This window comes from Oncorhynchus kisutch, linkage group LG4 (genome assembly GCF_002021735.2).
Source record: "Oncorhynchus kisutch isolate 150728-3 linkage group LG4, Okis_V2, whole genome shotgun sequence".
Taxonomy (NCBI): domain Eukaryota; kingdom Metazoa; phylum Chordata; class Actinopteri; order Salmoniformes; family Salmonidae; genus Oncorhynchus; species Oncorhynchus kisutch.
In genome coordinates this window covers 6439826-6454016 of record NC_034177.2, presented here as the reverse complement: position 1 = coordinate 6454016, position 14191 = coordinate 6439826, and the positions used below count along the sequence as shown (strand labels likewise).

The following is a 14191-nucleotide window of genomic DNA, read 5'->3' as shown; positions in this document are numbered from 1 at the left end:
GTCAAAGAAAGAGGGAGAGACTAAAAGAAAGAGGGAGAGAAACTGTAAAAGAAAGAGAGAGGGAGAGACTGTAAAATAAAGAGAGAGAGAGAGACTGTAAAAGAAAGAGAGAGGGAGAGAAACTGTAAAAGAAAGAGAGAGAGACTGTAAAAGAAAGAGAGAGGGAGAGAAACTGTAAAAGAAAGAGAGAGAGAGAGACTGTAAAAGAAAGAGGGAGAGAGACAAAGAAAGAGAGAGGGAGAGAAACTGTAAAAGAAAGAGAGAGAGACTGTAAAATAAGAGAGGGAGAGACTGTAAAAGAAAGAGAGAGAGAGACTGTAAAAGAAAGAGGGAGAGAAACTGTAAAAGAAGAGGGAGAGAAACTGTAAAAGAAAGAGAGAGAGAGAGACTGTAAAAGAAAGAGAGAGAGACTGTAAAAGAAAGAGAGAGAGAGGAGACTGTAAAGAAAGAGGGAGAGAGACTGTAAAAGAAAGAGAGGGAGAGAGACTAAAAGAAAGAGGGAGAGACTAAAAGAAGAGAGAGGGAGAGAAACTGTAAAAGAAAGAGAGAGAGACTAAAAGAAAGAGAGAGGGAGAGACTGTAAAAGAAAGAGAGAGGGAGAGACTGTAAAAGGAGAGGAGACTGTAAAAGTAAGAGGGAGAGAGACTGTAAAAGAAAGAGAGAGAGACTGTAAAGAAAGAGAGAGGGAGAGACTGTAAAAGGAGAGGAGAGACTGTAAAGAAAGAGGGAGAGAGACTGTAAAAGAAAGAGAGAGACTGTAAAAGAAAGAGAGGGAGAGACTAAAGGAAAGAGAGAGGAGAAACTGTAAAAGAAAGAGGGAGCAACTGTAACAGAAAGAGAGAGGGAGAGAGACTGTAAAGAAAGAGGGGAGAGAGACTGTAAAAGAAAGAGAGAGAGAGAGACTGAAAAAGAAAGAGAGAGAGAGACTGTAAAAGAAAGAGAGAGACTGTAAAAGAAGAGAGGGAGAGAGACTGTAAAGAAAGAGAGAGGGAGAGAGACTAAAAGAGAGAGGGAGAGACTAAAAGAAAGAGAGAGGGAGAGAGACTGTAAAAGAAAGAGGGAGAGAGACTGTAAAAGAAAGAGAGAGAGAGACTGAAAAGAAAGAGAGAGGGAGACTGTAAAAGAAAGAGAGAGAGAGACTGTAAAAGAAAGAGAGAGAGAGACTGTAAAAGAAAGAGAGAGAGAGACTGTAAAGAAAGAGAGAGAGACTGTAAAAGAAGAGAGAGACTGTAAAAGAAAGAGAGAGACTGTAAAAGAAAGAGAGGGAGAGAGACTGTAAAAGAAAGAGAGAGGGAGAGACTAAAAGAGAGAGGGAGAGACTAAAAGAAAGAGAGAGGGAGAGACTAAAAGAAAGAGGGAGAGAAACGGTAAAAGAAAGAGAGAGAGAGACTGTAAAAGAAAGAGAGGGAGAGACTGTAAAAGAAAGAGAGAGGGAGAGACTAAAAGAAAGAGAGAGGGAGAGACTAAAAGAAAGAGAGAGGGAGAGAAACTGTAAAAGAAAGAGAGAGAGAGAGAAACTGTAAAAGAAAGAGAGAGAGAGAGACTGTAAAAGAAAGAGAGAGGGAGAGAAACTGTAAAAGAAAGAGAGGGAGAGAAACTGTAAAAGAAAGAGAGAGAGAGAGAAACTGTAAAAGAAAGAGAGAGAGAGAGACTGTAAAGAAAGAGAGGGAGAGAAACTGTAAAAGAAAGAGAGGGAGAGACTGTAAAAGAAAGAGGGGAGAGAAACTGTAAAAGAAAGAGAGAGGGAGAAAGAAGGAGTGATAGAGAGAAAATCTGTCCAGACATTCCAGTACTGACATGTCACTCTCAGCAAAGAATGTCACGTGATCCTCCCTCTCCTACAGTCTGACACAGCTAAAGGGGGCCAGGGCACCACTAGTGTGTATGTGTGTGTGAGAGAGAGAAAGTGTATAAACATGAGTGTGTGGGATGTACCATATGTAACTATAAGTGCTGTTTATGTGTAAATGAGTGCATGTAAGTAATGTTATTGTAAGTTGATACATTAGTGTGCCTGTGTGTGTGTGTGTTCACCTGGCCGAGTGTCCGTTGCGCTCCTCCCCCTCCTGGGCTCTTCGTCCTTCATATGACCCACCAGACTCCTGGGACGAACGGCCACACTCTGAGTCTGTGTGTAAGCAGAGAGAGAGATAGAGAGAGCGAGATAGAGAGAATGTCATCCTGTAAGAAACGGTAATGGTATAGAGGAGACGGACCCACTGGTTTCCCTCTAGATTACAGAGAGCTGGTAGTCCCATCCACCACACTACCAGGTGTGAAACATGGTATAGAGGAGACGGACCCACTGGTTGCCCTCTAGATTACAGAGAGCTGGTAGTCCCATCCACCAAACTACCAGGCGTGAAACGGGGAAGGGACTCAGGGGGTATGCTAATTTGGTATAGAGCAGACCTAACTCACTCGATTAAATTAATCAAAACAGAAACATTTTACATTTGGCTAGAAATTCAAAAGGAAATTAGAAAAAGGCCTCCTGTGTGCCACCTATATTCACCACTATAATCCCCATACTTTAATGAAGACAGCTTCTCCATCCTGGAGGGGGAAATCAATAATTTCCAGGCCCAGGGACATGTACCAGTCTGTGGCGACCTAAATGCCAGAACCGGACAAGAACCTGACACCCTCAGCACACAGGAGGACAAACACCTGCCTGGGGGTGACAGCATTTCCTCCCCCATATGCCCCCCGTGGCACAACTACGACAACATAACCAACAAAAACAGGTCACAACTCCTGCAGCTCTGTCATACGCTGGGTATGTACATAGTCAATGGTAGGCTTCGAGGGGACTCCTACGGTAGGTACACCTATAGCTCATCTCTTGGCAGTAGTATTGTAGACTACTTTATCACTGACCTCAACCAAGAGTCTATCAGAGCGTTCAAAGTCAGCCCACTGACGCCTCTATCAGATCACAGCAAAATTACAGTCTACTTGAACAAAGCAATACTCAATCATGAGGCATCAAAGCCAAAGGAACTGAGTAATAGAAAAAAAATGCTACAGATGGAAGGAATGTAGTGTGGAAACCTACCAAAAAACATTTAGGCAACAACCAATTCAATCCCCTTTGGACAACTTCCTGGACAAAACGTTCCACTGTAAGAGTGAAGGTATAAACTTGGCAGTAGAAAAACATTAACAGTATAGTTGACCTCTCTGGTTCCCTATCAAATCTAAAAATCTCAAACAGAAAACTGAAGAAAATGAACAACAATGACAAATGGTTTGATGAAAAATGCAAAAAACTAAGAATGAAATTGAGAAGTCTATGCTTTCACTATGGTGAATCACTAAAATAATACAGAAATACACTACGAAAAAAGAAAGAACAGCACGTCAGGAATCAGCTTAAGAATCCATAGACTAACCCACTTCTGGGAAAATTGGAAAACACTTAAACAACAACACAAAGAATTATGTATCCAAAATGGAGATATATGGGTAAATCCCTTCTCCAATCTTTTCGGCTCAATAACAAAGACCAAACAGCAAAAACATATGCATGATCAAATAGAAATCTTAGAATCAACTATTAAAGACAACCAGAACCAACTGGATTCTCCAATTACCTTGAATGAACTACAGGACAAAATAAAAACCCTCCAACCCAAAAAAGTATGTGGTGTTGATGGTATCCTCATTGAAACTGGGAAAATCCTCTGCATTATCATTAACAGCAGACTCTTACATTTCCTCAGTGAAAGCAATATACTGAGCAAATGTCAAATTGGCTTTTTACCAAATTATCATATGACAGACCACGTATTCACCCTGCAAACTCTAACTGACAAACAAACAAACCAAAACAAAGGCAAAGTCTTCTCACACATTGCTGATTTCAATTTGACTCAATTTGGCATTAGGGTCTGCTATACCAATGGATGGAAAGTGGTGTTTGGGGAAAAACATACGACATTATAAAATCCATGAACACAAACAATAAGTGCGCGGTTAAAATTGGCAAAAAACACACATATTTCTTCCCACAGGGCTGTGGGGTGAGACAGGGATGCAGTTTAAGTTCCACCCTCTTCAAAATATATATCAACGAATTGGCGAGTGCACTAGAACAGTCTGCAGCACCCAGCCTCACCCTACTAGAATCTGAAGTCAAATGTCTACTGATGAACTGGTGCTTCTGTCACCAACTAAGGAGGGCCTACAGCAGCACCTAGATCCTCTGTACAGATTCTGCCAGAACTGGGCCTTGACAGTAAATCTCAGTAAGACCAAAATAATGGTGTTCCAAAAAAGGTCCAGTCGCCATGACCACAAATACAAATTCCATCTAGACACTGTTGCCCTAGAGCACACAAAAAATGATACATACCTTGGCCTAAACATCAGCACCACAGGTAACTTCCACAAAGCTATGAATGACCTGAGAGACAAGGCAAGAAGGGCATTCTATGCCATCAAAAGGAACATAAAATTCGACATACCAATTCGGATCTGGCTAAAAATACTTGAATCGGTTATAGAAGCCATCGCCCTTTATGGTTGTGAGGTCTGGGGTCCGCTCACCAACCAAGACTTCACAAAATGGGACAAAGACCAAATTGAGACTCTGCATGCAGAATTAGGACCTTAGCCGCTTGTCATGACGTGGCCCTATCTGGGTATAGAGCGTGGCATCCCTCTCTCTCCCTCCTACACCCAGGTTATGTTATCTCAGGTCGTAAATTCCTGGAGGAGACTCTCTCCTCCTGGCCATGCAGTATATATAGAGAGTGTTTCACAGTAGAACAAAGGAACTTCTTCTACATCACAGAACTTGAGAACTGAACAATATCCATGTTTTGGAGAATGTGTAAACAGTCGGTGGAGAAGCCAGCTACGACCCGGTCCGTTTTGTTTCATGTTTGTGACCTCATGAAAGACAATACGGCCACATTACCATAACTCTGTTTTTACAGATGCCTCCATTATGAGGTTTGCGTCTAATTATTGTATAAAATGAATGAGTAAAGATGAAACTATTTGTGAAATGACGTAATAATGTTAATGTGAGAGAATTGTATTCCCTTTAAAGTTTAACTAAGTCATTGGCCCGCCTCCACGAGCACAGACATGATCTGGCTCATGGGACAGCCCTTTTCTACTGTTACGAATAAAACCCCCACCTGAAGAAATCCTCTTCAGACCATGCTGACCTCAGACAGCTGACGGGGCAAAGGTTTGAGTAGAGACCACAAAAACATCAGTCTAATTTAAGGTTGTAATGGTTGTTGAATTCCTAACCATACCACGTGGAGCATTAGATAAATGATGGGAAATGGTTAAACTCTGAGACTATCGATCCCGACAGAATAAGAGCAAATCTTAGATACTAATTACTAGTCTGCAGCTAGAAATGATGTCAACCTGAGATGCGAGGACCGACAACCGCCGAAACTTCTATTCTATAAGAACATTTCCCGAATGGTACTCTGAAGTATCCATTCTAACCACAAAATACTTCAGGGAAGCAGAGAGACAGAGACGCGCGGATGAACTTTCGAACAGAAAGACAGACGATTCAGACAGACAAACAGCGATCACGACGACAAACTGAGCGTAAATATGTATTGATTGCAATTATTCCGGAATGAGTGAGAGTTCGTGTGCAAAGGATTAGCTTTTCAATTAATATAATTATCAACTGTGTAGTGACTCTTTTATCATTCCTGCCCTTCTCAGACCACACCCATTTCCCTTTGTCCACCACAAGCCGTCATATCGGCTAAGCCCACTAGGGAACCTCCCCTATCATTTCCTTGTAACCATATCTACTGTGTTGTTTGTTTATGCATTTCTGTGATTATTTAGTTAGTTAGTAAATGAATGATTAAGACAATTGGTGTATGGATGATTCATAGTAAAGGCTGGGTTAGTGCAGATAACCAACAATTTACGATGTTTGGAATGAGACTCACGTGAGGTAAAGAATAATTCATTAATTAGAAGACTAATTGATCAGATATTAAAATATCCTGTAGAGTTATATTAGGAAAATTATAACTTTGTAATCTGAAGATTTTCCTTGGTGCCCCGACTTCCTAGTTAATTACATTTACATGATTAGTTTAATCACGTAATAATAATTACAGAGAATTGATTTGATAAAATAACACGACATGCTAATGATCAAAATCCAGAAAACAGTAATCCACAACAAAGCCATCACCTACAGAGAGATGAACCTGGAGACCTGGCTCTCAAGAGAACACAGGCTATGTGCTCACTGCCCACAAAATGAGGTGGAAACTGGGCTGCACTTTCTAACCTCCTGCCAAATGTATGACCATATCAGAGACATATATTTACCTCAGATTACACAGATCCAAAGAATTTGAAAACAAACCCGATTGTGATAAACCCCCATATCTACTAGGTGAAATACCACAGTGTGCCATTACAGCAGCAAGATTTGTAACCTGTTGCCACAAGAAAAAAGGGAAACCAGTGAATGACAAACACCATTGTAAATACAACCCATATTTATGTTTATTTATTTTCCCTTTTGTACTTTAACCATTTGCACATCATTACAACACTGAATATATACATAATATGACATTTGTAATGTCTTTATTCTTTTGGAACTTCTGTGACCCTAACACCCTAGCACCTAACATTTTTTTTATTTAAAAAAATGAGCTGTAGGTAGAGGAGGTTGGTGGGAGGAGCATGACGGGGTCAAGGTAACGGCTGGAATAGAATCGATGGAACCAAACACGTCAGACACATGGAAACAACGTGTTTGACTCCATTCCACTGATTCCATTCCAGCCGTTACAATGATCCCATCCCTCCTATAGCTCCTCTGTCCGTAAGCTGAATTATTTTTTTGCACCATGTCTTTTGCCTGATTTTGATATGTTTCTGCTTGTAATTTCCGACATTTTGGTAGGATATACGGTTAGTCAACTTGCCTATAATTAGATACGTGCAGCTTCTCTGATGTTACTCCAGAACAGGGGTTTCCTAAAGTCGGTCCTGGGGCCCCCCCCTTGCACCCACAGTGCATTCGGAAAGTATTAAGACCCCTCGACTTTTTCCACATTTTGTTACGTTACAGTTTATTATTTTCATAATAAATGAAATGAATTTAATAGTTTTCCCCCCTCATCAACCTACACACAATACCCAATAATGACAAAAGAAAAAAACTGGATTGTAGAATATTTATTTTTGAATTTTTTAATAAGGAAATATCTTATTTACATAAGTATTAAGACTTGAAATTGAGCTCAGCTGCATCCTGTTTCCGTTGATCATCCTTGAGATGTTTCTACAATTTAATTGGAGACCACCTGTGGTAAATTCAATTAATTAGATATGATTTGGAAAGGCACCTGTCCATATAAGGTCCCACAGTTGACAGTGCATGTCAGAGCAAAAACCAAGCCATGAGGTCAAAGGAATTGTCCGTAGAGCTCAGAGACAGGATTGTGTTCAGGCACAGATCTGGGGAAGGGTATCAAAACATTTCTGCCACATTGAAGGTCCCCAAAAACACAGTGGCCTCCATCATTCTTAAATGGAAGAAGTTTGGAAACACCAAGACTCTTCCTAGATTTGGCCGCCCGGACAAACTGAGCAATCGGGGGAAACAGGACTTGGTCAGGGAGGTGACTGAGAACTCGGTGGTCACTGACAGAACTCCAGAGTTCCTCTGAGGACATGAGAGAACCTTCCAGAATGACAACCATCTCTGCAGCACTCCACCAATCAGGCCTTTATGGTAGAGTGGTCAGAGAGAAGCCACTCCTCAGTAAAAGGCACATAACAGCCTAAAGTATTCTCAGACCATGAAAAACAAGATTCTCTGGTCTGATGAAACCAAGAACTCTTTGGCCTGAATGCCAATTGTCACGTCTGGAGGAAACTTGGCACCATCCCTACGGTGAAGCATGGTGATGGTAGCATGATCCTGTGAGGATGTTTTTCAGCGGCAGGGACTGGGAGACTAGTCAGGAACGAGGGAAAAATGAACGGAGCAAAGTAACAGAAAGATCCTTGATGAAAACCTGCTCCAGAGCACTCAGGACATCAGACTGGGGCGAAGGTTCACCTTTCAACAGAACAACAACCCTAAGCACACAGTCAAAACAATGCAGGAGTGGCTTCGAGACAAGTCTCTGAACGTCCTTGAGTGACCCAGCCAGAGCCCGAACTTGAACCCGATCGAACATCTCTGGAGAGACCTGAAAATAACTGTGCAGCGACGCTCCCCATCCAACCTGACAGAGCTTAAGAGGATCTGCAGAAAGGAATGGGAGAAACTCCCTAAATACAGGTGTGCCAAGTTTGTAGCGTCATACCCAAGAAGACACGAGGCCGTAATCGCTACAAGGAAATGTACTTCCTAAATATGATTAGGCTATAGTAGACTATATTATCTATAAATAAATATTGATCACCCATATTGGTCTCGGTCTGAAAATCGTCCCAGTCCTAAAATGTGGGCGTTAAAACGTTCAGCAAGAATAATTTCAAGTCTCACCAACATTGCTCTATTTCAAACTACGTCTGTAATACCGCACAGCAACACTGACAGCTTAATGGGCCGTGTGAAAAACTCTGGTAATTTAACCTACAGTATTTCTTAGGTTTTAAAAAAAAAATGCGTTTTGATATTGCCTATAGGGTGGAAAATTACTGGGACCATGGCTAGCAAGTGATTTGCGTCACATACGCCTAAAACCAGTACGTGCAGACAGAAGCCAGTGGGTGTGGGCCGGACAGAAATCCAAGGGGTGGGGGCTAGATAGAAAGTCAACATTATTTTCCAGCACTGAACCCTGATTGGTCCTGTAAGTCGCTCTGGATAAGCTCTGGTAAATGTGTCTGTGGGTGGCACTAACTCTGACTAGTCATTTTGAACTGCCGACTTCTAATTAAATCGCCCTGGCGGCCTGTAGACATCACATCAAAATAAATTAAAAACTAAAACATGAGATGGTGAAGTAGCAGCAGGAAATGAAATCGCCCTACAACGACAAGGAACAATTCTTGGAAATATACACCCAAAAGGGGTTCTTCCCATAGCAGACCCCTTTTTGGTTCCATGTAGAACCCACTGTGGAAAGGGTTCTACATGGAACTAAAAAGGGTTTTTCAAAAGGTTCTCCTATAGGGACTGCCAAAGAACCCCTTGAAGGTACTAGAAAGCACCTTTTTTTCTAAGAGTGTACAAGGTGCAAAGGTGCAAAGACTGTAAAGCGAATGTAGCCCATTGGTAATCTAGGCTACTGCAATGAAACATTTAAATGAAAGAGAAGCATCTTGTTATTTCTAGAATATCCTTTATCAAGGATATAAAGTCGATGGCTAACTCTCACTCGCTTCAAAACAAAGCCTGTTTCATTTATCAGTTATGTCAATGACGAACTCTCACTCGCTTAAAAACGAAGCCTGTATCATTTATCAGTAAAGTCGATGGCGAACTCTCACTCGCTTCAAAACAAAGCCTGTTTCTTTTATCAGTTATGTCAATGACGAACTCTCACTCGCTTAAAAACGAAGCCTGTATCATTTATCAGTTATGTCAATGACGAACTCTCACTCGCTTAAAAACGAAGCCTGTATCATTCATCTCTGATCAAAAGAACCCTTCTGTTCTGAAGTTCAATAGGAAACTTTCTATTGCCCGAGGTGATTTCTAATACACATTGAAAAGGGAAAACACATTGAAGGTGTTTCACAATTGCTTAAATGTAAACAAAACTATAGACACCTTGTCATTCTTGGACAAAAGAGTGTAGGAGCGATTGTTAAATAAAGTCAACAACTTTACCTGGCTATCTAGCCACCATTAATCTCTTTGCTAACAAATGTAATGCTGTAACAAAAACTGTCTACATGAATGCTTACTTTATAATGTTTGTGAAGTCTACTACTTTCCAAAGTCGTCTGCTGTGACTATGGACAATAAAGCGATTGTAAAGTTATATCCTCTGTAGATGGATGATTTTTAAATATTTTATTGGACCATTAACAGATATGGCTCATTAACCTTTATGGACCAAATAATGACGATCCACGTTTGAAAATATATTTCATGAATGATTAAACCTACAAGCAATAGACTACTATTATTATGGTGGGAGATTATAATACTGTTTTAAATACCTCAATGGACCATAAAGGAAATCACACTGCAAACTATCACTTTCATGCTCTAAAGGAAATCACGAATATCATGGATATATTAGAACTAGTGGATATATGGAGGCTTAAATATCCCGACCTAGTGAGATATACATTGGGGAGGCTCAATCAAACTTTCTTATGTCATTCTTGTTGGCACTAAAAGTAAAAAAAGTGTTGATAGGGGACAGAATGCGGTCAGACCATCAGTTAATTGGCATATACATTACTGTTACTGAATTTCCACATGGGCGAGGATATTGGAAATTTAATCAAAGCTTATTGGATGACAACTTGTTTTTAACCAGGACAGAATAATTTATAACTGACTATAACATAGGTATAGCAGATCCCCTTATTGTTGGACTTCGCTGTCCGTGAGACGAGAACAACATGCTCTCGTGTTTGTCTATAAAGCACTTCTGAATAAACTACCTTCTTATTTATCATCACTCATCAATATTAGAATTATAATTCCTAAAACCAGGTCTCAAGCATGGATTACACTTGAGGCCCATGCGATTTCCCCAGAGTTGGGTATGGCTGCCTTTTCCTGTTTACACTCCTTGCCTATGGAATAAGCCTGCAGACTAAACTTAGACTTGAGACTCTTGTCCCCCTGTTGCTCATTTAAATATTTATTGGAGCATTTTTATTTTTGTATCGGCTTGTAACTGTTTTGGGTAATGCATTGTGCTGTTAGTGGAATAACCTGTTAGTGGGAATAACCTGTTAGTGGGAATAACCTGTTAGTGGAATAACCTGTTAGTGGGAATAACCTGTTAGTGGAATAACCTGTTAGTGGGAATAACCTGTTAGTGGAATAACCTGTTAGTGGGAATAACCTGTTAGTGGAATAACCTGTTAGTGGGAATAACCTGTTAGTGGGAATAACCTGTTAGTGGAATAACCTGTTAGTGGGAATAACCTGTTAGTGGGAATAACCTGTTAGTGGAATAACCTGTTAGTGGGAATAACCTGTTAGTGGGAATAACCTGTTAGTGGAATAACCTGTTAGTGGGAATAACCTGTTAGTGGAATAACCTGTTAGTGGGAATAACCTGTTAGTGGGAATAACCTGTTAGTGGGAATAACCTGTTAGTGGAATAACCTGTTAGTGGAATAACCTGTTAGTGGGAATAACCTGTTAGTGGAATAACCTGTTAGTGGAATAACCTGTTAGTGGGAATAACCTGTTAGTGGAATAACCTGTTAGTGGGAATAACCTGTTAGTGGAATAACCTGTTAGTGGAATAACCTGTTAGTGGAATAACCTGTTAGTGGGAATAACCTGTTAGTGGAATAACCTGTTAGTGGGAATAACCTGTTAGTGGAATAACCTGTTAGGGGAATAACCTGTTAGTGGAATAACCTGTGTAAATGTAATCTGTTGCTGTATTTTTTTGTGTAATCTGTTTTGTAATCTTGTGTAATCTGTCATTGTAGCTAAACTGTATGTGTGTAAACATGTATACGCAGGGCCCAGCTGTAAAAGAGACCTTGGTCTCAGGCTGTGTTCCTTGTTGAAATAAAGGTATCATAATAATAATAATAATTGTATGGACACTTTTAAACATGGCTTTAGAGGCCATGCTATTCAGTACTCATCTATATATATATATAAAAAAGCAATTTAGGTCAAGAGTCCACATTAACAAAAGAAATAGAAGGTCTAACAGAACAGTTAGATAGCAATAAAAACTGTACCATAGAAGCTCAGAATAAGTTAGAGGAAAAACACAAAGAAATGGTGGAACTTATTCCAGAAAGATCAAGTGTAACACATTATAAAAAATAAAGCGAACTGGAATATGGGGAAAAAATGCACCAAATTATTTTTAATCTTCAACATAGAAATGCTACCAAAAATGATTTACTAAATTTGTTACAAATGACGGAATCACTCATGATTCATCAAATGATATTTTGAAAGAGGAAGCAAAGTGCTTTAAGAGTATGTTTTCGTTTCAGTCTCCTCCATCTCCACTAACCGAAGCTAATTGTATGGATTTTCCCCCTATTAATAATGTACAATTAACATATGTACAGAAAGACTCATGTGAAGGACAAATTACAGAGGAGGAACTTCTTGATACAATTAAACCCTTTAAGGATGGGAAAACTCCAGGGCTGGATGGCATACCAGTTGAGGTATACCAATTTTTTTTTTGATATACCCAGAGGACCGTTATTAGCATGTTTTAACCACTCCTATATAAACAGTAGACTATTAGACACTCAACAAGAAGGTCTGATTTCATTATTACTGAAACAGGATACAAGTGGTAAATATAAAGATCCAGTCCATTTAAAAAAATGGAGGCCTCTTACACTTCACATCACAGTGTTGCGATGCAAAACATTTGAGCAAAATGTATAGCACATAGAATTAAAAAGATATTGTTGAATATTATTCATTCTAAATCAGACAGTTTTTTTTTTACATGGACAATACATTGGAGATAATATAAGGCAAGTACTTGAAACAGTAGAACACTATGAAAAATCTGGGAATCCAGGCCTGCTATTCATAGCTGACTTTAAAAAGGCTTTTGATAAAGTACGACTGGAGTTTATATTTAAATTCCTGGAACATTTCAAATTTGGGAGAATCTCTTATAATTTGGGTTAAAGTCATGTATAGTAACCCTAGCTGTAATATAGTAAACAATGGCTACATCTCAGAAAGTTTTAAACTGTCAAGAGGAGTAAAACAAGGTTGTCCACTATCAGTATGTCTATTTATTAATGCCATTGAAATGTTAGCTGTTAAAATCAGATCCAACATTAATATCAAGGGGCTAGAAATCCAGGGATTAAAAACAAAAGGTGTCATTGGACGCTGATGATTCATGTTTTCTTTTATATCCACAATTTGGATCCCTCCGCAGCCTCAGAGGATCTAGAAACGTTTTTGTAACTCTCTGGATTACAACCAAATTATGATAAATTCACAATATTATGTACTGGATCACAAAAAAATACATGATTCCATATGTTTTATTTCATAGTTTTGATCTCTTCACTATTATTCTACAATGTAGAAAATAGTAAAAATAAAGAAAAACCCTTGAATGAGTAGGTGTTCTAAAACTACCAGTCAAAGGTTTAGACACACCTACTCATTCAAGGGTTTATTTTTTAAATATATTTTCTACATTGTAGAACACCAAAACAATGAAATCATGTAGTTACCAAAAAAGTGTTAAACAAATATATTTTAGATTCTTCAAAGTAGGCACCCTTTGCCTTGATGACAGCTTTGCACACTCTGGCATTCTCTCAACCAGATTCACCTGGAATGCTTTTCCAACGGTCTTGAAGGAGTTCCAACATATGCTGAGCACTTGTTGGCTGCTTTTCCTTCACTCTGCGGTCCAACTCATCCCAAACCATCTGAATTGGGTTGAGGTCGGGTGATTGTGGAGGCCAGGTCATCTGATGCAACACTCCAACACTCTCCTGCTTGGTCAAATAGCCCTTACACAGCCTGGAGGTGTGTTGGGTCTTCGTCCTGTTGAAAAAGTCCCACTATGCGCAAAGCAGAATGCTGTGGTAGCCATGCTGGTTAAGTGTGCCTTGAATTCTAAATAAATCACTGACAGTGTCACCAACAAAGCACACCCACAGCATCACCCCTCCTCCTCCATGCTTCATGGTGGGAACCACACATGCGGTGGTCATCTGTTCACCTACTCCGCGTTTTTACAAAGACATGGCGGTTGGAACCAAAAATCTCAAATTTGCACTCATCAGATCAAAGGACAGATTTCCACCATTCTAATGTCCATTACCTCGTGTTTCTTGGCCCAAGCAAGTCTCTTCTTCTGATTGGTGTGCTTTAGTAGTGGTTTCTTTGCAGCAATTCGACCATGAAGGCCTGATTCACGCAGTCGTCTCTGAACAGGTGATGTTGAGATGTGTCTGCTACTTGAACTCTATGAAGCATTTATTTGGGCTGCAATTTCTGAGGCTGGTAACTCTAATGAACTTATCCTCTGCATCAGAGGTAACTCTGGGTCTTTCTGTC

The 14191-nt window shown here is 39.9% G+C and overlaps 1 protein-coding gene across 2 annotated transcripts in view; it reads right to left on the bottom strand.

The window, feature by feature from the left end:
* The window catches only part of armc9 (armadillo repeat containing 9), a 102008-nt gene that overhangs the window by 19853 nt on the left and 67964 nt on the right, over positions 1-14191 (bottom strand). For both annotated transcript variants that reach the window (XM_031822345.1, XM_031822346.1), the window contains one exon: positions 2035-2128. In XM_031822345.1, the coding sequence (XP_031678205.1) occupies positions 2035-2128 (94 nt within the window). The remainder of the gene's footprint in view (positions 1-2034; positions 2129-14191) is intronic.